Consider the following 23,512-nt stretch of genomic DNA (forward strand, 5'->3'; position numbering starts at 1 on the left):
TAGCGTTTTAATTTTGATGATGAAGTATAAATATAAAAGGTTGGAAAAGTATAAATAAAAACACCTTGCATTTCCACTATTTAAAAATATTAATATGTTAAAAATTAATATAACAATATATTTGTTTGTAACCTCTAATTTTATTACTATAGCAATGCTCTCACAATGGTGCACCAAAAAAAAAAAAAAAACTGAGAGCGTTGCATTTTTTTTTTTTAATGTTAAAAATATATTAATATATGCATTTATTCCACTTTTGTACTCTCTTATGTTACTATTGGTACATTATTTGTTTAATTATCTATAATATTTAAATTAAAAAGTGGATGAGGAAAATGTCTACGAAGCAAGATCATTCCAAAACAACCCATTTTGAAAGTACACAATTACAGTAAAATTGAAAAGGTTATTGCAGCGCCCTTCGAGAAGTTTAATCTTAAAAACAAAACATGACAAAAAAAGTGAGGGGTTATGTCTAAAAAAATAAAAGTAAGCTGGTTCGAGTAAATCGGATCGAAGGTGGTTTCTCTCTTTCTTCTTCTTCTTCTTCGTCTTCTCACACCACAAAGCTCTTCCCTTTTGTGTTTCTTTACCACTCTCCGATCCTCGCAACATCTTAAAAGAGGTAAATTCCCAAAAGAATTGAGCTTTCTCGTTGTTGATTCCGTCGAAATCTGCAACTTTTTCATCCTAATTGTGAATACCCATTCCCCCCCCCCCCCCCCCCAAGTTTCGCAATTTGTTTGTTTAAAAAGATCCATCTTTGAGCTGCAGCCCAGATAATTACAATGGAGGAACAGAGAGAGGAGAGTGAGTTCGTTGGTGATTCCATGGAGGAGGAAGAAGAAGCTGGTAAGGGATTAGGTCTATCTTCTAAAACTGAAACCCTAGATGATGGTGAGGATACAAACAACTCGGTACAGGTTTCGGATACAGATGTAGAAGATGGCAATAAGGATAATTTGGTTTCTGATGTGAAAGCTGATGAAGATGTTGCACTGACTGTCACGGAGCCTAAAATTGATGGAGATGCTGAGGTGAAGATGAATGGTGAGACGGTTGCTAAGTCTCAAGTTAAGAGTGCAGGAGAAGGGGAAACTGTAATCTCTGGTGGGAATGACAGGGCAAGTTGTGAAGTTGAAGATAGTGGTGATGCTGAACAAAATGTTCACACTGAGCAAAGTTCAGTAGATGCAGAGATGGTTTCTGTTACTGAAAAGAAAGCTGACCAAGAGAAGCAATCAACAAAGAATCTCGAAGTGGGTGTTGATAGCAAACAAGAAAATGAAGAGACTGTGGGATCCGAGACCAAAGATGCTGAGCAAGTATATCCAGGTACTGTTTTGGAAGCTAGCTCTGCTGCTGAAGTAAATGATGAAGAAAAAATAACCAATGAAGAAGAAAAAGGAGAAGCCATGGAGATTGATTATGCGGCAGAGGAACAGGTTGAAGATGATGTTCAAGTAGGTGAAGCTTTGGATATTCCTCCAGTTGCTGAAGCTGTTGTGGTAACTGAAATGGCAATTGACGAACCGAAAGATAATGCTGATATGGCCACCGAAACAATTGTATCTTCTGATTTAGCAAACCCAAACAGTCCCTCTGAAGATGCTGCTCCAGGTGAAGTTGAACCGTTGGATCATAATGCTCTTTTTGATCCAACTTCTGATATTACCAACTTTATTGATTTCAGTGGTGTATCATCTTGGTCAGGGAATATACAAGACCTTAAAACTGACACCAGGAATGTATCTTTCAAACAGGATAAGAAAGCTGCCACGGTTGCTATTGAAAATGGATCGAGTGAAGCACCTGTTGCTTCTGGTGCACAATCTCCAGCTGCTGCTACAGATTGCTCAAAAGAGGCCTCTGCTGCAATTTTGGGATCTAAAGAAAGTAAAGATCATGAATGCTTGGATACCAAAACGGCAGATCAAGAAGATGCAGTGATAGAGGAAGAGGATATCATAACTCATGAATCCCAAAGTATCGATCCAAACCAAAAGGAAGATACAGGAATGGAAGAAGATCCCAGTAATTCTGATTTTGCTGATGATGAAGCTGGTTCTGATGTTAAGACCAATGGTGTGAAACGAAAGGCTGATGTCCTGAGTGAGGATTCACCAGGAGAAGGTACGAAGACTGTCTCATTGGCAAAGGTGTCTTTTGCAGAAAGGCCCTCCTTTAAGATTGGTGCATGCATAGCCAGAGCTGCTAGTCAGATGACTGGATCTTCTTTAGTTTTGAAGGGTGGTAGTAACTGTGATGATGAAACTCTCTCTGTTGAGAGTTTTGTGTCCCAGCTTCACTGTGCAGCAACAGATCCTGATAAAGAGAATGTTGTATCTGAAATTGCTGCTGGTTTTTTCTTAGACTTCCGAAACTCCTCGGCTTTGCAGCAAGGTCCCCCAGAAAAGGTAGGCAAAAAAAGAGGTAGACCATCCAATTCTGATGTAGCAGGAACTGAAGCATTCGAGTTTGAGGAAATGGGCGACACATACTGGACTGACAGAGTGATCCATAATGGTGGTGAAGAGCAAACACCACCAACCGAGAAAGGAAATTATCAAGTTGTGCCAGTTGAGTTGAAACCTGCTCAGGTCCAAAGAACTCGTCGACCATACAAAAGACGACAGACTCAGATCCATATTCCTCTTTCAGTCTCAGACAAACCGGCAAACTTTGATGAGAATGCACCAGCTGAACTTGTAATGAAGTTTTCTGAAGCGGATACTATACCTCCTGAGAAGAGCCTGAGTAAAATGTTTAGGCATTTTGGACCAATAAGGGAGTCGCAAACTGAAGTTGACAAGGAAAATAACCGGGCCAGAGTAGTCTATAGGAAGGGTGCTGATGCCAAGGTTGCTTACAACAGCGCAGGAAGGTTTAGTATTTTCGGGACGAAAGCGGTGAATTACGAGCTCAGCTATACGATAACTGAGACATTCAAAGTTAAGCCTTATGTTGTGTCTTTAGGCGAGGAGGATGCAGCACCATGTCTTCCTGCCTAGATGTAGTCCCTTCAGGCATGGTTCAGGTAAATCTGCTTCTTTTGTTCTTGTCTGAATGCTAAAAACTAAGAAAGCCTATTGGTTTTTGAAAGCTGGTGTGTTGTATCTCTGAATGCATAGTATCTTCTTATTTTGTGTTTTATTATGGATGGTACTACCATCATGGTAGTAATAAACATAGGTGTAGATTTTTCAGTGTAGGTAAAATTAGAAGAGGCATATGCATAATAGCCTGGTAGATTCAAGATAGAAAGTTAAGACCCCATTAACACTTACATAAAGATTAAGTGATGAGCCATGTCTTTGTTTTTCTTTTTCTTAATGGGAATTATATGGATTCTTCATAAGGTTGTTGAAGAATGGTTGATCTTGAGTTTGGATTCAAAAAGAATGGTTGATCTTGTATTTCAGGTGAAAAGTATCGGCAGGCATCAAGAGAAGTAAACGATGATGTAAAGTATCGGCAGGCATCAAGAGAAGTAAACGATGATGTGGCTGAATGGATTGGATGCTCGTACTTGTGTTGTTGTTATCCTTTAGGTAGAAATTTAGGTTGTGTAATATGAAAAACTAGTAAGTTCCAGGATTCTTCGAGTATCTGTTATTGTGGAGGTTATAGAGATAGTTCCTTTTTTATCTTCTGATGTTAGGACACTGATGGTAATGGTTATTACTTTATTAGGTGAAGTGATGTGGAGCAGTCAATTTGTTTAATATTTGGAACTTGATTTCAAGCCACCACCTACTAATGTCACTTGATAGACATTTTAGTCCCTGACCAGACAAAGTCTCACAAAGATATAAATGAACAACAGATTGTGAAAACCTTATATAAACCCGTCATATTCTATTCGAAAAATTAAAATTATATATGCTCGGATATCATAGGTGCCTGACGATCTCTCAATGTCATGAGTTCGAAGAAAAGAGGGTAAAAAGGCTGATTAGTTCAGGGCCATGGAATCTGAAACCGGGAAGTAAGCAAGCAAGGACATGGATACCAGTGGAAAGCAGAAGAGGGAGAAGAAGGCCAAGAAAGAGAGGGCTTCAAATATAATCTTGTCTGCTGCTGTGAGAACCGACAAACAGAGCATAACAATCCTTAATCGATATTAACTCGGGAATACGTTCTTGTGAATCATGTGGCAGCTTTACATAAGAGCCACTAACACTATTTAGGCGGGACTCGGATAACACAACAGCAAGTTGAAGAGCAAGCATCGGGTACTTGAATTTTCAAGACGGGTACAAGCCGAGTAGCGAGTACGAAGCGGGTGACGAGTAATTATGCCTAGGCCTAACTATATATATCAGAAATCACCACCAAAACCCTGTGCACGCAAAAAAAAAAAATTAACACCTGATATCTTTTGAATCTTGGTTTGATAAATTTCTTTTAACAATTAAACTATAAACGGATTAACAATTTTCTCCCTGTTTTCTTACTCGAATTTGACAGATCCGAAGCGGAGTTTATGAATAAGGTTGTGGAAGTTTTAACCACCAACTCAATATGATGAAGCAAAAGAAGGCAATTGTGTGGATAATGTGAAAACATTTAACGCTCCACTGGCTCTGCTTTTGTCATGGTTTGGCTCGGCATTTGAGCTGAGACTGTTCAATCTGATGAAGGAAGAGAAGATGATCGTGTGAAGAAAGTGATAACATTTAGCATTCCATTGGCTCTGCCATGGTTGTGGTTTGGCTCAACGGTTGAGCTGATTGGTGCAGTGCTCGGCTTACTCACTGAGACTGCTCACAGGTTGCCTCACCAGCCATGGTTATTCTTGCTAGTCAAGCTTTTGTTTCGAGTTTGTCTCTTTTGTTTTTCTGTGTGGCTTCAATTGCTAATGGAAATCATTCAAATTTGCTTCTGTGTGGCTTCTCTGAATTCTATCTTTGGATAAAAAGATTATACAAGAATACGAATTAGCAAATTCTTCAGGTGAGTTTTTATCCAAGTATGTGTGTCATCTCTGTTCTTTTCCATCTATATCAATACCATTGCAATGAAAATTTGAACCCTTCTATCTTGACCAGTTTGAAGTGAAGCATCTGAGTTCCGAGAGGTTCTGCATAGATCTTTGGGTATAATCTGAAATGGGTGTTGAACACGTTGGCTTCATTTTCCACTCTATTTTTTGGAGAGCTTCAAACTATTTCACAGTTACAATACCAATGGTTGCTTTATTTTGCAGATGGTTTCTTTCTTAAGAGACTCTAGTGAAAGAAATCTTATCTAGATCATTGGTGAAGAAAACAAAAAAGATGTCTTTTATAGTGGAGATTGAAGCACTAGAACCATTTTTCTGAGTCGAGTATATAATAAGATATCGCAACTGCATTTCCTACGAGGATTCTAGGTTTGTATGTTACCATGGTGTGATTAATATATATCCAACATCGAGACAATGGTTGGTGTACATGGGAAAATGTCGAACACAAGACTACAACCAAACCAGTATCAAAATGTCTCGGTACTACCAAATTAAGAGACGAGGAACAAACAAAAAAGAATGCAATAACCAAATGGTAATGTAAACCAATCTCTCCTAACAAAATCTGAACTGCACTGTCATACCATATAGAAATCAGTCTTGTTTGATACAAAAGCATCATTAAGAACACAAAAGCAAGTGCAAAAATTCCAAGTAAATAGAAATTTAATAACCGCCCTTGAGATCGTTGACAACATCGTAAGGAATGGGAGTAACAGTCTCCAATGTCATACCTTCAACCATGAAACCCGGTTTAGGACCCTTAGGTTGTCTCTTGGTGCTGATTGTCTCACCTCTGGCTTTAGCTGCAGCCTTGAGCTCATCGTTCTGCTTCTTCCTCAGTTTAAACTCCTCAGCACACCGTGACTGCTGCACGTGCTCCACACGCACATGTATCCTCTTCCTTATGATTCTGTTCCCAATCTATAAACCAAACCCAAACGGATAAATAAGTCACACTCCAATTCAATTCTCCAAATAGCAAAACTCACACCATATAAAACCATAAGCCAAGCCCTAAGTTAGAGGCAAGACAGATACTAAGACATGGCAAAAATCTCAAGTCAAATTCCAAAACATGAATCCTCTAAACCAGTAGAAAACCTAACATTTCAGAACTGGAACAGATACGCAAAGAATCAAAATCAACACAAACTCGCAAGTCTCAACAAGCCATGAATCACAATGCAAACAGTAACAGATAATTAATAATCAACAAATCAACATATCACAAACCTGTTTGTTGACTTCAACACCAACGGCACGCTTGGTAACGTTCCAGATGCGACCAGTACGACCATGGTAGAACTTGTGAGGCATACCCTTGTGGATAGCTCCATTAACCTTGACATCTACGTAATCACCGACCTTGAAGGTTCTGAGGTAAGTGGAGAGTGGGATATAACCCTTCTTCCTGAACGGTCTCGCAAACAGATCCCTAGTTCTCGCTCTCACTCCGTGTCCCGCCGGCATTTTTACTCCTCTCTCTCTGTGTGGTGGCTGGAGCCCTAGAAAAGCTAGAGTGAAGATAAAAGCACGAAATTTATAAAGCGAATTAGGGTTTTCTTATATTTGGCCTTGTTGGGCCGTCGATTTGAGAAGTTTATAAGAGAAGGTAATCGTTTTTTTAATTACAGGATGCCCCTACATTCTTACAAATTAGGAGATTTGGACACAAGTATGTTTAAATAGAGCTAGGCATCTCAGTTTGGAATTGGTTCAGTTTAATTAATTTGGTTTTCGTCTAGCTAAATTATTTTGTGTTTGGTTCTGTTTAGTTCAGTCTGAATTTAATTCGATTTAGTTATAGTCAAAGACAATGTAAAAGGTCACACTTTTTTTTGTATATAGGAGACAAATCTATACATGCATTTTTTAAGTATATTTTGGGTTCTACTCTTTTATTTGTACTTATTTAAAAACTTATTTACAAAGTTGATCCCTAAAAAATTTCCAAAAATAGTATTACATCAGATTTTGTTTCTAAAATATTTTACATTACATTCTAACTAAAAAATATTATAGCAAAATCAATACGGAAAAAGAAACTATGATATATTTAACCACACCTTCTATTGTGATTTGAAGATATTCCTATAATCATTTGCAAACAAAGAAAACAACAATTTGATTTCTATTTTGTTTTCCAAAACATGTGAGCTTTGATTCTTAACGTTAGAAGAACTTCGATTCACATTTATTTAACTATTATAATTAATATATATGAACTTAATAAAATTTTAAAATATTACAAATATGTAAAATTAATAAAGTTTAAAATACTATATAATATGGTTATATAGTAGATGAGTTATAAAGAGTACATGTTGGAATTAATAAAATATCATTAAATTTGTGCTAACACGGGTTAACTCCTCATTTTATTATTTTTCAACACTATTAATATTAGAATATTTGACATAAAAATCAAATTGATTTAACTAAGATTGTGTAAAAGAATTAAATCATTAGGAACAATGTGATTTAATCACAGCGTATAAATGACTTATTATAAATTTGGATCTCTTATTTTTTTTGGTATATTAATTAAAAATCAAAATATAATCTCAAAAACTAAACAAAATAAACTAAATATAACAAACAAATGGTCATGAAGTATATTGCGGGTTAAAAAATTAATATTTACATTTAGCGGTATAAACTGCCGGAAAATTTTGTTATTCCTCTATTTACAAAACAACTAATATTTAACAAACAAATACAACATAAAATATAAATAATAACAAAAATTATATACACGCGGTGTACCGCGTGTTAAAATCTAGTTACAAGTTAAAATAACGAGAACAAAATTTTTACACTAAGTTGTAGTATTCTTGACAAAACACTACCATGGATGGATCACTCTTATTTAAATAAGCCTTCTTCCTTTCAAAGCATTGTTTCAAGTACAAAATCTTGATACCACAATGCATGCATATTTGGAGTGACATTGACTCGAAGGACAATCCATTTCAGAAGCAATTTGAGGGAAGAGCAGTGCGATTTGCTAGAAATGTAAATTGGTAGGTGATTCAACTTAATTATGTCATTATCCTATATTCTTGAATGGTAATGCGTTATAGAAACAATTAGCAAAATAGACATTAGTTGTCTTATTATTTGGTTTTACATTTTACTTATGATTTATTCAAGTTTTTATCTTTGAAATTTTATTAACATTTTAAATAATATTGTTAGATGAAGATATACATAAATGTTAGATGAAGATATACATAGTACAGTGGTTGGATAGAGCCAAATATACAAGAAATATATATCAAAGAGATCTAAATATATCGTATGAAGATTTATGTATATCTTCATCTAACAAATATCACATAAGTTTAATTTATATAACCAAACGCCAACTCCATACTCTTTGTCTCTCACTTCAAATTTGCGGATGGTTTAGGATTTGAGTAGAAAAACAGTTAACTTTTTAGTCGTTGAATTGTGTCGCGCGACTTAAAAACAGGGCTTCCTAGAATAGGAAAAAATAAAATAAAAACTTGACAAAGAAATTGTAATAGTTCATGACCAACAAAATAACACCATTTCATCACAAATAAAAACAATAAATTAGCATGTCCTCAGTCATACGGAGAACGTAAACGTGAAGCTGAAGCCACACAACATACTCTAAAAGACTCAGGACTATCTTAACTTTTGCTATGTTCTCGCTTTGACGTTACACAAACAGATTCAAACACATTTCACCGAAGTTACGAGTGATCGTCATATCCATCACCAAAACTATATAACCAATCTTTTACTTCACAAACATACACGGACGTACGACATAATTCATCAGACTATATTTCCTATTGAGGACATTTTTTCTGGTCGTTGTATAGAAAATCCAAAAGAGTACAGTGATTCAAAGGTTGTGCTCTAGTGTTTCTGATGAACAAGAACAATGGGAGGTACATTGAGAATGTGAATAGTGGCTTAATACTCTTTTTACCTAGCTGGATTGCTGGAACACAGTGTCTGATGAAAGCCTCGATCATATGCTTCGGCTAGCTTACAAATCCTGCAGAGCAAATCAATTATGCTACCATAAGTATAACAATTTAGCTTCCGCCCTTTCTGTTTCATTTTTGCAAAAAAGAAAAAGTTACAAAATTCTTGCATCCGAAGAAATCTCCTTAGCTTCATCAATGTTGTCAGATAAATTATATAAAAGGCTCTTCTATTACAAATAATACAATAATGTTTATTTTGAATTCGTACGTGTACAAAAGGGTTTATTTCTCCAGATTTTTTTCTTATTTTTTTGTTTTACACAGTCCTCTCTGTTTATACTATTCGACTTCACACCAACAGGAGTCCTCTGTTTCTCTCAAGTTAGAGTACAACTCTGATGAATGTTCAGTATGGTATACGCTCTACTAGATTAAGATCTAGACCAAGTTTGCAATTTGATACACACGAGTAACACAACTCTTACATTTATTCGATTGCATTCATCCTTAGAAAAAGTAAAAAATTCCAAAGAAATTTATTTTTATTTTATCAAAGAGAATTTTAGTTCAGATTCTTATAATTAGAGTCAAGTTATAAAGTCTAAGTAGAAAGTGACAAATTACAAGTTAACTAAGTGAAGAAAATATTTACACTAACAGTTCCAAAGAGAGTAAGAGAAAGAAAGCATGCAGAGGAAGTTTGGATCTAGTAATCTTCAACAAGAAACTAATTCATGATCTAAATAAGCTTCTTCTTTCCAAAGTACTGCTTCAAGTACAAAATCTGCAAACGACAATGCAAATCCCCAGCTACATTATACTGTGTACCATGCGACTCGCGAGTATGTATTTTCACTCACAATCCTCATTTTTAAAAAACTTAATTAACTGCTACATTTTCCAGTCAAGGTTGATGCTAATATCTTTGTTACCATGACTTTGGGCGTAACACGCCAACTAGGTTTCTGATTCTTGGCTTGTAAATGCAAACCGACAGTTTGTTGTATTATTTTTGTGGTGCAACAGTAACCTTCAATAAAATCATTAAAATTTCTGGTCATTTTCATGTTCAAGGAGTTGAGATCCTTCTTAGAAACCTACAGTATAACATGTGTGAACGAAATAAGAGCTTACTGAATTGTCTCGCAGATCTCGTCAGCATCCCAGGTTGATTCTAGCTCCAATAAATTTCCTCGATTTAAGGCATTTGAAATATCTATAGCAACTTCTTATCCATCAGGCCTGCTTTCATTGTTCCTAATGTGAAATATAACAGCCAAAATATTCACACATCACCAAACATGAAAGATAACAGACTCTTAAACTGTCTCAACTCACATGTTAGCATATGATTAGCCACTTCGTTTTCAGATAAAATCAACCTGTTGAAATTTCTTGTCAGGAAAATTAATTTGGTTATTAAACTCACAGGAAGTTCAATACACTTTGAAATGCATAAACACCTAAATTATTCAAGTTGATGTATAGGTCCCAATAAACCTCATTCAACCCATGCTATTATAAATGTTGCAGCAACATACTCTAAAAGGTCAAATATATGATTACTGAATTACAGGAGCCCAATTGTAGTAATATCTACTTACAATGTACATTCATTTCGTATATAATAAAACAGAGAACATAAACGAGAAAATGAAACCACACAAGAAGAGTCATGTTAGACTCACAAGCTAAGTTATTGCAACTATGCAAAACTATGAATCTCTTTGTCATGAAATGAGAAGACACAGAAACGAAACACATAAATCAAAGAATGTATCGATTAGCTAAGTTTTTTTTTTTTTTTTTTTTTACCTGTTTCTCTTAGGTAGGAAAAATTAGATCTTCATGGATGGCATCAACATCACCATCAAGACCCTTCTTACGTTCCTAAAAGATTGAATTGAAAAATCATGAGGAGTTTGCTGTTGTAGCTATGGTCGATATATACAATTCAATTGCCATTAAGACATTTGTTCGAGCAGTTGTTATGTAGGGTCCATCGACAAACCTGACCTTGATCTTCTCTTCTCTTTGTTACCATAACTATTGCTCTTCGGGTTCAAAACACGGCCAAGTAAGCTGCTGACTATTGAAAAAAACGCAAACTGACCTTGCAATTATCTCGTGCGCGCGGCTAGCTTCTCTCTGTCTGACTTGAGTTTCAGTGGTTTTGTCTCAGATCTCGATCGACGTCTCCATATTTGAAGCTTCAGATCTCTTTTTCACACATCTCTTCGTCGATTTTTCGATTTTAAAATAAAGTTTAAAATTTTCGATTTAGTTTTTGTTTTAAATTTCTGGGTTTGTGAATAGATCCCACTAAGATTTGGTCGGGTGGATATTACTAGGTTTTCTATGTAATTATCTTGATTTTTTTAAAAGTACCAATGTAAAACGAGTTTTCGTCTCAGAAATCCCTAAAACATTTCTTTGACAATCTCAAAAATCTCTCTCTTTTTCGGCATTTGTTTTTGAATTTTTTTAAATCGAGAATGTGTTGTTTTACACTCTTGTCTATAGAAAACTTAGATACTTACAAAAAATATCTGGGTAGTATCCATCCAAAAAACTGAATCGGATCTAAGACCCAAAAAAAAAAAAAACTGAATCGGTTTTTTCTCTTTCTTCGGGAAATTTGAATCGATTTGGGTAAAACTGTAGAACTAGGGTTTTCTCGTTTTCATTCAATCAACCAAAAATAGAGTAAGAAGATGGTGAAAACAAGGGGGGGTCGTGTAAGGAGGAGTGAGCGTTTGAAAGAGAAGAAGATCTCAGAAGGAGATGGTGGTTCGAAAGCAAAATCCGATTCGCCGGAAGTAGGTGTGTCGGGTTTGAGTCCGGCGACAGTAGGAGGAGAGAGAGCTTTGAGTACGGTGGCGGAAGAAAGTGAAAGTCGAGTTTTGGAGGAACCCAATCCGGTGGTCTGAAGAGAAAATGCGAACGAAGTAGAGAAAGCAAAATCCGTTACTCCGGAATCAAGTAATGGAGAAGAAGGAGGAGATAACGAGAGATCTACTTCTGTGGAATCAAGCGATGGAGAAGAAGAAGGAAACGATGAAGGGGAAGAAGGAAACGATGAAGGGGAAGAAGAAAAAGATGAAGTGGAAGAAGAAAACGATGAAGGAGAAGAAGGTGAAGAAGGGGTAGAAAAAGACGATGAAGGGGAAGAAGAAAACGATGAAGGAGAAGAAGGTGAAGAAGGGGAAGAAAAAGACGATGAAGGGGAAGAAGAAAACGATGAAGGAGAAGAAGGTGAAGAAGGGGAAGAAAAAGACGATGAAGGGGAAGAAGAAAACGATGAAGGAGAAGAATCGGAAGAAAAAAGACGATGAAAGAGAAGAAGAAGAAGAAGAAGAAGAAGAAGAAGAAGAAGAAGAAGAAGATAAGGAGGGAAGTTCAAACTCGGCAGGTAACTCGAGAAGGAGTACAAGCGAAAGTGAGATGGAGCACGAGGAGGACAACGATGCAAGTGTAAGTACAACAAGTCTGTGTCATTCGTTCGGAATATGAAAACTCATTGGAATTTGAAATCGATCAAGTAGAACTGGTAGAACTGGTGCAACTATTGGGTGTAGAACTAGTAGAACTGGTGCAACTATTGGGTGTAGAACTAGTAGAACTGGTACAACTAGGTGGTGCAGAACTAGTAGAACTGGTACAACTAGTTGTTGTATAACTGGTATAACTCATGTAAAACTGATATTGTTTCAGGAATCGGAGGAGGAAACAGAAGCGATGCAACCTTTAGGAATGCACTTCAATTCTAGTCAGTACAACAAGAAAATCAAGCTATCGACAAGGTGTCATATTTTAGAAACTTTGGAAACGCTGGATAAATTAGAGCACTCACTGACTAGTTCTAAGAGGGATTGGTGTGAGAAACATCCACAATTCAAGCACATTTTCCACATGCCAAGGGAACCAAACCACAAGCTTATGGGAATGTGGTTGCTCTTACTTCTAATGGCTAAAATCGAAAAAAAGAAGGAAGCATGGTTTGTTGTGAATGGTGTTCCAATCCGGTATGGTCTGAGAGAACATGCTTTGATGTCTGGATTAGATTGTCGGTGCTATCCACTTGATTATAAGGAAGCCGGCGGTATCGAGTTTCGAAGGAAGTATTTTTTACGGAAAAAAAAGATTACACTTCAAGATGTGAGGGGAAAGCTAATGGTAATGCAACCCAATGGTACTCGTGATAGGTTGAAGATGGCGGTTCTCTACTTTTTAGGAAGCATCATTGTAGGCTATACAAAAGATTCGGGGAGAGATGCCATGGGTATCGATGATTTTGTTGTAAGAGCAGTGAATGATCTAGGTTTTTGTGTGTCTTTTCCTTGGGGGAGATTATCATTCGAGAACATGCTTGAAGAGATTTCCCATACAATGTCGCATTTTAATGGGGCCGTGCATAAAGAGAATGTGATATGGCCTGTTCCAGGTTTCTGTATTCCATTGGAGTTAGTTAGTTTAAAATTTGAAGTTTTCTCATTTTTGATATTTCTTATAAGTGAAGCTGATTTTAGTTTTTTTTGTGTTGTATAGTTTTTACTATTTGAGGCAGCTCCAATTTTGGCGAACACTTATGTTGACCAAGTTCGTGAGGCGGATGCAAGTTGTCCTAGGATGTGCAGGAGGAAATTTAAGAATACCGGTCAGAAAGGTTTTCCTCTAAAGAATATAGGAAATACACTTGGTACAACAAAGTTATCCTAGCAATTGCCATTATTAATCATTTGAATAAATTGGTTTGTAATGTATCTAAAGTAGGTCGTTTACACAGGCAATTGCTAGTGTGATCCCTCATATGGATGAAGAAATTCCTCTTCTCGATTAAATCATGGAAGAAGCTGAGGAAGACGATACCCATGATGTCGTAGTTAACAGTTGGATGTGGCGCATTCGTAGAGGACTACCTGTACTTTTGGAGGAGATGTACACATCCAATGTGGCTTCTCGTTTGGAACAAAACGATGCGAATGAGGAAATAGACGGCAATGAACAACCGAGAGAAGATACTATTGAGTTGGTGGATCTTCTAAGGACCATGAAGCAGGATATGAAAACCCAGTTCGATAACATTTCGGCGAAGATTGATGGGCTTGAAAAAAGGATCGAACCGTTGGAAGTATATGTGAAAGAGCAAGAGAAACCAAAGGTAATCGTAATACTGTAGTAATACTTGATAATACTAGAAGGTGTTAACAAAATTTGGTTTCATGTCAGGCGCCTGTAGATGATGAGCAACCGAGTACTTCGCAAGAAGGAGGGAGAGGGACGAAGAGAAAAAGGTCTAAGAAGTAGTAAAACTTTGATTTGTCATCGTAGTACTAGTAAAACTATGTAAAACTTCGTTATTTTGTTGGATTTGTGATTGGTACTGGTATTACTAGTTAAACTATGTAAAACTACGTTATTTTCTTGGATTTTCCGTTCGTATTTATGGTAAAACTACGTAAAACTAAACAAAAACTAGAGAATTCATATAAGAAAAATATAGAACATGATTCAATTCAAGGAGGCATAATCCTAGAAGTCACATAGAACATCATGATTAAACAAGAGAAGTCACACGAAAGATAAGAAACTGATTCAACAAGAGAATTCAAGGAAAAGATAAGAAACAGAATCTGATTCAACAAGTTTTAAACCAACGTAGAATGAGATCGACTCAGATAATATCAATCGAAACACAACCTATCTAGGAGATCGACTCGAGTGGTAAGCAAGGCCAACTCCTCCTTTAGTTTGGCAATCTCGTCACTCTTCTCTTTAAGCTCCATCTGCAAATTATAGATCTTAGTATGATGGGGTTCAAATTCCTTCAATCTCTCCCAATGGTTATCAACATCTTTCCTTAAGGTTTGGGTTTCTTCTTCAATTGCATCAGCCCAATTTTTCCGCCTGTGCAATCCATCATCCTGCAAAATATATCAACGAACAGACATCAAACTCTGGTATCTCAATTGTATTTGATTAAATTTAATTTACCTTATACTTAACGCAAGTAAACCATCTCTTTTTCTCTGTTTCTGTTGGAGAGATCTCATTGATGATTCGTTTGCCACATGGGCAAATTCGAGGCATGCCAAAATCACCATCGGCTATGGCTTCTCGCCATGCTTATAACTTCCTCACCCTCTTCTGATCAGCATAGTATGGGTCGGCCTCAAATTGTTCCATAGTTTGAGAAGGAGAGAAATAGATCTAGGATCTTCGACTTTGAAGATGAGAGAAGGATGAGTCGGTGTACTTTAGGTTTCGAAGAAGAAAATGAATGAATGGCTGAGAATGAGCTGGAGTGAAGATAGATAAAAAAATAAACTTCATGCTGTCGTCAAAAAAGAAAGAAAAAACGAAATTATGGCCACGTGTAAAAGATGTGTGCGTTCACACTGCGTATTCACACTGCGTGTTCACACACAGTTTTACCGAGTAATGCGGTTGCACTAAACTTGCAAATAGTTGTACTTTAGAGGTTTCTCAGTTTAATTAGTTTTACTAAACCTTAGCATTACTTTTTTTAGTTTTACAGTTGATTAAACTTAACTAACATACAATTACAAGCTTTTTGCAACTTCATAAGTTAAAACTTATAATTCTATAACTTTTTCATGCTTACTTGGTAATTATTTACAAAGTGACATTAAAAGTGTAAGGAAACACTTGTTGAGATTCTTTAATAAATAAATAAAAATTGGTATATTTTCGAAATTTATTCATTTATAGTAGAAACCTATGTAGAACTTTTGTACTATACAATATGTATTATACAATATGTATTGATTTTAGGTAGTACCAATTTTATTATTTTTACCAGTTTTATCTTAGTTCTGCCAGTTCTACTCTCTCATATACACATATTTTGAAAGAAGAAAATATTAATAGACTTCAAATTAAGTTTCAAACCAAGTTTTACATTAAGTTTAAAACCAAACACAATTGATACATGAAGAGGTGAATCAAACATGAACATTATCTCCAAATAACAACCATTGGAGTCCTTGTCTCCGGCACCTTTTATTCTGCGTCCTAGGTTGAGTTTTTGGTCGTTTTTCCCCAGCAGATGCATACCTTTTTGTTTTCTTTCTTCCCCCTCTTATTTTCCGATTCAGAGGTATGATCTCCATATCTTGGACATCATCTAGGACATCCCATCGAGACTTATCAGGTACTAAATAAATTGTCCTGCAATATGCAATTGCCCACAGCTCCGTCCAATAATACTTAGAACACAACTCATGTAACTCGAAATCCTTACCTCCATATTTTTGGAATGTAATGAAAGACGCCAATGCATGCACACAAGGATACTTTTGTATATCGAAAAACCTGCAACTGCAACTTCTTAATCGCAACTTCACCAAATAAGGCTTTCCGTCACTGTCAATGACATTGTATTCAAGCTCGAAACCATTTAGCTTTATCACCTTTAGTTTCTCAGCAGTTGCCCTTAAATCATGTAAGTAGTTCTCCACTAAAGGTACCAATTTATTTGTGACTGATCCAGACACAGCATCTTTCCGATGTTCATTAAACCATTCAGAGAATTTTTTAAGTATTGCATCAAGCATGGGTATCAAGGAGTACCTCCTTGCATCTTTGAATACACTGTTCAACGATTCAACACAGTTGCTTGTGTCTAGGTTGTATCTATCTCCTGGAAAAACACATCGTGCCCATCTTTCTTTTTGGGTAGATTCTTCAAGATACTTGGCAGCAGAAGGATATCTTGTCGTAAAAGATGCGTAAGCAATGTTGAACTCAGCCACTGTGTAAAACCTACTACACTCCATGAATCTCCATGCAACAACATCTTTGTTCACGTTACGAGCATAACCTTTCACATTTTAGGATAAATGCCATATACAAAAACCATGATGAGCCAGAGGATACACATTAGCTATAGCTTTTATGAGACTTGTATTTCTGTCAGTCATAAACACTATTTCAGAAGAATCCCCAACAACGGTTTTCAACATCTCCAAAAACCAATTCCAACTTGCATCATTCTCACCATCAAGAACACCAAACGCCAAGGGATAATGGTGACTGTTAGGATCTTGAGCCGACGCAAAAACAAGAACACCCTTATATCCGTTCTTTAGAAAAGTTGCATCCATAGTTATAACTTTCCTCATGACTTTAAATCCTTCAATGCTAGCTCCCAAAGCTATGAACAAGTACATGAATTTATTATTCTCATTGCAATGCACATATGATCTTGTACCATGATTAACCTTCTCTAACATGTGCAGATAACATCGCAGCACCTTGTAGCTTTCTTCTGGGCTACCTTTCAAATCAGTAACAGCTTGATTTTTCCCTCTCAACGCCGTGGAATATGATATATCAACACCTAATTTTGTCTTGACAAGATCCATGATAATTTTCGGAGGTGGAGTTTCCATTTGCCCTGGATAATCACCATGTAAAAGAGAAGCAACTAATTGTGGAGTGCCTTGCCTCTTACTATTGCTTGAACTTTGACTAGCCCGAGAGCATGTATGCATCTTGTTGTGCCTTCTAATCGAGAAAATATCTATACCTCGAATCCTACCACCTCGTAAACCCCAGTTACATCCTTCTTTAGGACATTTGACCACATAACGCACCTTGTCCGACTTTACTATTTCAAAACTAAAACAGTTAGCGAATGAAGCTCTATCCACCACATCTTGCAATGCCTTCTTGTTTGGAAATTCTTGAAGTTTAGTCAGATCCAAACCGTCATCCCATGGTTCAATATACTTACACGGTTCTACAACAGGGCGTGGCTCAGTATATTCATCACCTTCATCACGTGATTCAGCTTCACCCTCTTTATTAGAATCACCCTCTACAGCCTTTTCTTTGCCTACGTAGACAACAATGGCGTTAGGTCCGATTTCACCATCCTTCGCATGTTGGTTTTCATAGTTCATACCAACAGAACTTTGGTCCACTATGGGCACTGTGGGCACTATGGGCACTATGGGAACTTGCTCAGGCTGAGGCTCAGAAGGGATGACATTCACAAACAACATACATCTTCGCTTATCATAATTAACGGAGTCTAGATAAACATTAACATCCTCATCATCATTAAGCTCACAATGCTCCAATGTTTCTACCAGTAGTGGCTTGTAGCTCAGCTGCAACTGAACGTTACTTTCAACAAACCCAAGCTTCCTCTGTATCCTTGCTTTTAACATCAACAATGTTATATTCCTCTTGAACATTATACTATACATGCGTCCTTCATATTTAAAATGTAGGCTGATGTTCTCGCATATTGTATCCTGCCAAACCAACCAATATAAAAAATCATAATTAGTACTACTACTAGTTTTACTAGTTTTACTAAAAATACCAGCATTACCAGTTTCACCACCTTCTCTCTCCTATCAAAATCAAATCGAATGGTAGACGAGTTCTAATCGAGTTAATTCACTGAAATCAAAAGCCAAATCCCTTTCATATCTAATAGATAGCTCAATCGACCCATAAACCTTTGTAAAACACCCAATGTGCTAAGCTTTCTTCGATCTAAATCCAATTAAATTTCTATATTTACAAATCAAAAACAAATTCAACCAAAAGAAACTCTAAAGTGAAGTAACGCACCTGCATTTTGAAGAACAACTTGATTTGGTGAAGAACGACAGCAGTAGGAGCTCCGACGACGGAAGAATCGCCGGCGGCTGGGTTGAGAGAGGTTGGGTGAGTTTCTCGGGTCGAAAGAAGCTGGGTTTGAGCGTTTTTGTTTTTTTATTTAAAAAATTTAATCTAATTCAGTAAAACAAAAAGGGTAAAATTGTCTCATCGAGTATTATTGAAGAAGGTGGGGGTATGAAGAATAGACAGGGAGATAGGAGATTTGTCAAAAAAATTTAAGGACTTCTGAAACGATTACTCAACACCCCTTTTATTTTATTTTTTTAAATCAAAAAGAAATTCCATTAAAGAGAAGGAGTTTTGAGATTATCAGAATTTTTTTTAGGGACTTTTGAGATGAAAACTCATCTTGGTCCACGTCTCTGAACCTCTCATTTAACATGATGCTCCAAGCGGTGGATTACCTTACCGTCTCTTTCAAGTCTCTCACTTGTAGAAGAAGTAATAACTGAGCAAAGGGTCGTGGTACTCTAGTTCTAAGAAGTAAATAGCAATTCAATGAAGTAAATGAAAGTCTCCATCAAAATCTGAACTCACGCATATGCAGTTTTGAAGCAATGAGTTCAGATTTGAACTCAGTCAGAGCTAAAAGGGTTGCATAGACTACTTCAAGTTCACACGTAAACTAATTATTTTTACTTCAGAATCATACATCGACGACATAATGCATCAGACTATGTTTCAGGTACAGAGGACATTTGTTCTGGTCGTTTTATAGAAAATCCAAAGAGTACAGAGATTCGAAAGTTGCGCTGTGTGTTTCTGATGAATAATGGGACTATGGGAGATACATAGCTGGAACACAATGTCATGTTATGTAGGAAAAAGAAAGTAACAAAATTCTAAACATTTACACCCAAAAAAAGTTAAAAATTTCTTAACATGTACACCCAAAAAAAAGTTACAAAATTCTTGCATCCAAAGAAATCTCCTTAGCTTCTTCAATGTTGTCAGATAAAATATACTTATATTCCAAATAATACAACAATGGTTCCGACCAAAAAAAAAGTAATACAACAATGGTTTTTTAAATTCGTGTACAAAAGGTTTGATTTCTCTAGATTTTTTCGTATTTTATTTTTGTTTCACACAGTCTCTGTTTATACTATCAGACTTCATACCCATTTCTCATCATACCAACAGAGTATACGCTATACTAAATTAAGAGACCAAGTTTGCAATTTGATACACACGAGTAACACCATCATCTAATAGCCAGACATCTTACAATTATTCGATTGCATTCATCCTTATAAAAAGTAAAATATTCCAAAGCAATTTAGTTTCATTTTTATCAAGAGAATTTTAGTTCAAGTTCTTATAATTAGATTCTACTTATAAAGTCTAAGTAGAAAGAGACAAATTACAAGTTAAATAAGTGAACAAAATATTACACTAACAGTTCCAAAGAGAGTAGGAAAAAGAAAGCAGAGGAAAGTGTTTGGTTCTAGTAATATTCGTCAACAAGAAACTATCCATGATCTAAATATAAGCTTCTTCTTTTCAACTATTGCATCAAGTACAGTATCTGTAAACTAGAGACCACAATGCAAATCCTCAGCGACATTATACTGTGTACCATGCGGCTCGCGAGTTTGTACTTTCACTCACAATCCTTATTTTTTTCTGCTCCTCTGCAATTATAACAAAGAGAGAAAGTGTTTTCACAATCCTCATTTTTACAAAAACTTAATTAACTGCTACATTTTCTAGTCAAGGTTGATGCTAACATCTTTGTTACCATGACTTTAGGCATCGGTCCCAAAAAAAAGCGAAGTAGGTTCCTGATTCTTGGCTTGTAAATGCAAACTGACCGTTTGTTGTATTTTCCTGGCAGGTGCAAACAAAACGCTGCCATAAGGTGCTGTAACATGCAATTACGACATATAATTTTCTGGTCATTTTCATCTTCAAGGAGTTGAGATCTCTCGTATAAACCTATACCCTTATGGCCTTATATAACATCTGTGCACGAAATAAGAGCTTACTGAATTGTCACGCAAATCTCCTCAGCATTCAGGTTGATTCTAGCTCCAATACGTTTCCTCGATTTAAGGAATTTTGAGATATCTATAGCAACTTCTTAATCTATCAGGGACGCTTCATTGTTCCTAACATGAAAAATAACAGCCAAAACTAGGATTTACCCTGTGGTATACCACGGGTCCATTTTTTTTTTTTTTTTTATAAATTAATAACCCCGTACATTCTAAAGAAATTAACAGTCAAATATTTCTAACTAATATATCCAAATTTAAGTTATATTTATGTGTTAGTTTTGTTTAGTGTAAAATTATATAATTGTATTTGACTGTTAATTGTAGGATTTAACCCACAGTTTACTACAAAATAATTTGTTTCCATACATTATCATAAATTACTAAACTTAATATATCTAATATTCTAATATTAATAATGTTAGCAAAATAATAAAATGATAAATTATTTGTGTAACACCAAATTAATGATAATTAAATTTATATTCATATTGATCCAAATCATTCGCATAATATAATTTCATTGTGTGTTATTTTAACTTTTAATTGTACATATTCATTATATATTAAAATAACTCAAATGTAAGATAATATATATCTAGAAATACTTGTTTGGTTACAAAAATCCTAAAACAATTTTAAAATATATATCCATTTATAAAACTTCAAATCACATCATATGCTAAAAAAACTAAAATTTATTAACTTTATGTATTAAATAGTAATTCCAAAAATTAAATATAAGATTAAATAAAAGTGAAAGGAGAATTTTATTTTAATATAACATATTGCTTTAAATTAGGTAGATAGATTTTAGGAAATTAATATTATCAAATAAGGAAATGATTGTGTTTGGTTTTAAGGATTGCAGAGAATTTAGTTCGGAGTTGTTTGGATACAAAGATAAGAGAGGATGACACAAAAATGTACTTAAAAAATGTTAAGATAGATATTCACACATCAATAAACATGAAAGATAACAGACTCTTCAACTGTCTTAACTCACATGTCACCCAATAAACCTCATTCAACCATGACGATAATTAAATTTTACGAGGCCAAAATTGTTGCAGCAAAATCAAGAATTGTGAAACTTGAAAGGCCAAATGATAATTGAATTCCAGGAAGCCAACTGTAGTAATATAATAGAGAACATAAACGAGAAACTGAAACCACACAACATACTATAAAAGACTCAGGAACCATGTTTAACTTTTGCTATGTTTTCACTTTGATGTTACACAAACCCATTTCAATAAGTTACGAGAAATCCGTAGCTATATCATCAGCAAAACTATATCTAACCAATTCAGGAATAGATTAAGATAATCTAAATCAGGAAACCTGATTATTCAAATCAGAAACAGAGAGCATTATTAACTTTTATTTTATTTTAGAATTTTACAAACAGTATATGTGAGTGAGTGATAACAGTAGTGACTAATCCAGATAATAAAAGAGAGGGAACCTTGATTCACATATAGCTTATATACTCAAGAAGAGTCATGTTAGCCTCACCAGTTATTGCAGCCTTTAAGTAAAGTTCCTGATTCTTCAGTAGTAAAAATGCAAACTGACTTGAGTTTCGATGTTTTTGTCTCATATCTTAGTTGTCTCCGGAGACAAGAAAACAAGCTGTTTGGGACTCCAAAAATCGTCCTAAAATGGTCGCAAATGCACTATATATGACTATTTTGTGACTGTTTTGAATAGTCGTTAAAATTTGGTCGCAAAATTTATTGGTCCCGATATAGTCACAAAATACTGACCACTATGTGACCTCATTTTATGTCTTAAATTTGCGACTACATTAAGATCAATATGTAGTCATATATTCCTGACCCTTTTGCGACAAACTACATAAAAAAAAGTAAAAAAAAAAATATAAAAAATTTATACAAGAAAATGAAATTAAAAGTAGTTTTTATTTCTTTCGTAAATTCATTATATATATACAATATATCTATATAACTATATCTATAGATTGGCAACTGCCGGAGATGTATTATTACAGCGACGGAGAACAAAACGGTGGCGGCGACCGGAGTGCCAGAGATGCGACTATGCAGAAATCGAGATGTATTGATGGTGAACTGGCAGAAGATTCGAAATGTAGTGGTGGTGGTAAACGGTGCGAGCAACCACCATCATCTCCGACATCGTTGACACTGGGATCTTCAGATCCACCACCTCTGACGTCGTCGTTGACAATAGGGTCTTCAGATTCAACACCTCTGAAGTCGTTGTTGACACTGATTCTTCAGATCTGTGGTTGAGACCTAAAGTACAAATCAAATAAATAATTAAAACACATAGAATTTCTCCAGATCTATTCTCAGCAACGATGGGTTCAGAAACAGATTAAGAACGGAGAGAGAAAAAGAGACAAACTTGTTTCCACCGTCTACACTGACGCGGTTGCTGTATTAGATCCGACGGCCGGTATAGAAACCACGTTTAACTCTGCTCCTTTGGTATCTTCAGAGGAGAAGGCGACAAAGAGAGAAGATGAGGAAAAGAGAGAAAACAAAAATTGATTTTCTTTAGAAAGAAAGGGAAAGACACGATGAGTAGAAGGGAAGGAGAAAAGAAGATGATTTCTGTCCGTTGGATTGACTTCATCAATGGTGGATAATAAACTAATGACAATCTTTGCCATTTAAGAATAGCCAATGAGAAATTTTCCCCTTTTTTCTTTGATAAATTTTGGTAATTTGATTTCATTTTATGTTATAATTTAGATATTGGGGGTATGGATTTATAAAGTATTAGAATTGATTTAGATTTAAATTTTGATCTATTAGATTTCAATTAGATTTATAAAGAAAACATTTTGGTTTTTTTTAAAGTGATGGATTTCTGTTTTTAATATATATATA

At 35.6% G+C, this 23,512-nt stretch overlaps 3 protein-coding genes, 2 long non-coding RNA genes and 1 pseudogene across 12 annotated transcripts; 2 read left to right on the forward strand and 4 right to left on the reverse strand.

The window, feature by feature from the left end:
* The first annotated feature begins 369 nt into the window (after nt 1–369).
* Nucleotides 370–3,698, forward strand: LOC104787452 (uncharacterized). Of its 2 annotated transcripts, XM_087450694.1 has the most exons (4): nt 412–625; nt 775–1,620; nt 1,714–3,037; nt 3,423–3,698. In XM_087450694.1, exons 2-3 carry the CDS (start codon nt 789–791, stop codon nt 3,009–3,011), a joined length of 2,130 nt encoding a protein of 709 aa, XP_087306820.1. In that variant the 5' UTR covers nt 412–625; nt 775–788; the 3' UTR covers nt 3,012–3,037; nt 3,423–3,698. The 2 variants fall into 2 exon arrangements, with proteins under 2 accessions (XP_010511342.2, XP_087306820.1); XM_010513040.3 differs by having other exon boundaries at nt 370–625; nt 775–3,037.
* A 1,817-nt stretch (nt 3,699–5,515) lies between these two features.
* LOC104787450 (large ribosomal subunit protein eL21z/eL21y) lies at nt 5,516–6,662 on the reverse strand. Its single transcript, XM_010513039.3, has 2 exons — nt 6,245–6,662; nt 5,516–5,932 (listed from the first exon to the last, which is right to left on the reverse strand). The coding sequence occupies exons 1-2, from the start codon at nt 6,479–6,481 to the stop codon at nt 5,675–5,677; spliced, it is 495 nt and encodes a 164-aa protein (XP_010511341.1). The 5' UTR covers nt 6,482–6,662; the 3' UTR covers nt 5,516–5,674.
* Nucleotides 6,663–8,757: 2,095 nt separating this feature from the next.
* LOC104787449 (uncharacterized) lies at nt 8,758–11,362 on the reverse strand. 7 transcript variants are annotated; one of them, XR_015557462.1, is made up of 5 exons: nt 10,988–11,362; nt 10,792–10,866; nt 10,111–10,233; nt 9,909–10,006; nt 8,758–9,044 (listed from the first exon to the last, which is right to left on the reverse strand). It is a non-coding gene; the product is annotated as an uncharacterized LOC104787449 (long non-coding RNA). The 7 variants fall into 7 exon arrangements; XR_015557466.1 differs by having other exon boundaries at nt 10,993–11,307; XR_767933.3 differs by lacking the exon at nt 8,758–9,044 and adding an exon at nt 9,501–9,760.
* Nucleotides 11,363–12,420: 1,058 nt separating this feature from the next.
* Nucleotides 12,421–13,816, forward strand: LOC147944279 (uncharacterized protein At3g43530-like). Its single transcript, XM_087512530.1, has 3 exons — nt 12,421–12,450; nt 12,691–13,439; nt 13,750–13,816. The coding sequence occupies exons 1-3, from the start codon at nt 12,421–12,423 to the stop codon at nt 13,814–13,816; spliced, it is 846 nt and encodes a 281-aa protein (XP_087368656.1).
* A 2,125-nt stretch (nt 13,817–15,941) lies between these two features.
* Nucleotides 15,942–18,200, reverse strand: LOC104789499 (uncharacterized; annotated as a pseudogene).
* Nucleotides 18,201–22,539: 4,339 nt separating this feature from the next.
* LOC147944280 (uncharacterized) lies at nt 22,540–23,162 on the reverse strand. The gene is made up of 2 exons (XR_015558559.1): nt 23,025–23,162; nt 22,540–22,912 (listed from the first exon to the last, which is right to left on the reverse strand). It is a non-coding gene; the product is annotated as an uncharacterized LOC147944280 (long non-coding RNA).
* Nucleotides 23,163–23,512: the final 350 nt, after the last annotated feature.

The sequence above is a fragment of the Camelina sativa genome, chromosome 5 (genome assembly GCF_030686135.1).
Source record: "Camelina sativa cultivar CO46 ecotype springtype chromosome 5, ASM3068613v1".
Lineage (NCBI taxonomy): Eukaryota > Viridiplantae > Streptophyta > Magnoliopsida > Brassicales > Brassicaceae > Camelina > Camelina sativa.

Coding starts and splice junctions, on each gene's coding strand:
- LOC104787450 (XM_010513039.3), bottom strand. CDS start 6,481: ATGCCGGCGGGACACGGAGTGAGAGCGAGAACTAGGGATCTGTTTGCG. Junction 5,933..6,244: donor GTGTTGAAGTCAACAAACAG/GTTTGTGATATG, acceptor TTTGGTTTATAG/ATTGGGAACAGAATCATAAG.
- LOC147944279 (XM_087512530.1), top strand. CDS start 12,421: ATGGAGCACGAGGAGGACAACGATGCAAGT. Junction 12,451..12,690: donor AGGAGGACAACGATGCAAGT/GTAAGTACAACA, acceptor ATATTGTTTCAG/GAATCGGAGGAGGAAACAGA. Junction 13,440..13,749: donor GGTTTCTGTATTCCATTGGA/GTTAGTTAGTTT, acceptor TATCTAAAGTAG/GTCGTTTACACAGGCAATTG.
- LOC104787452 (XM_010513040.3), top strand. CDS start 789: ATGGAGGAACAGAGAGAGGAGAGTGAGTTCGTTGGTGATTCCATGGAG.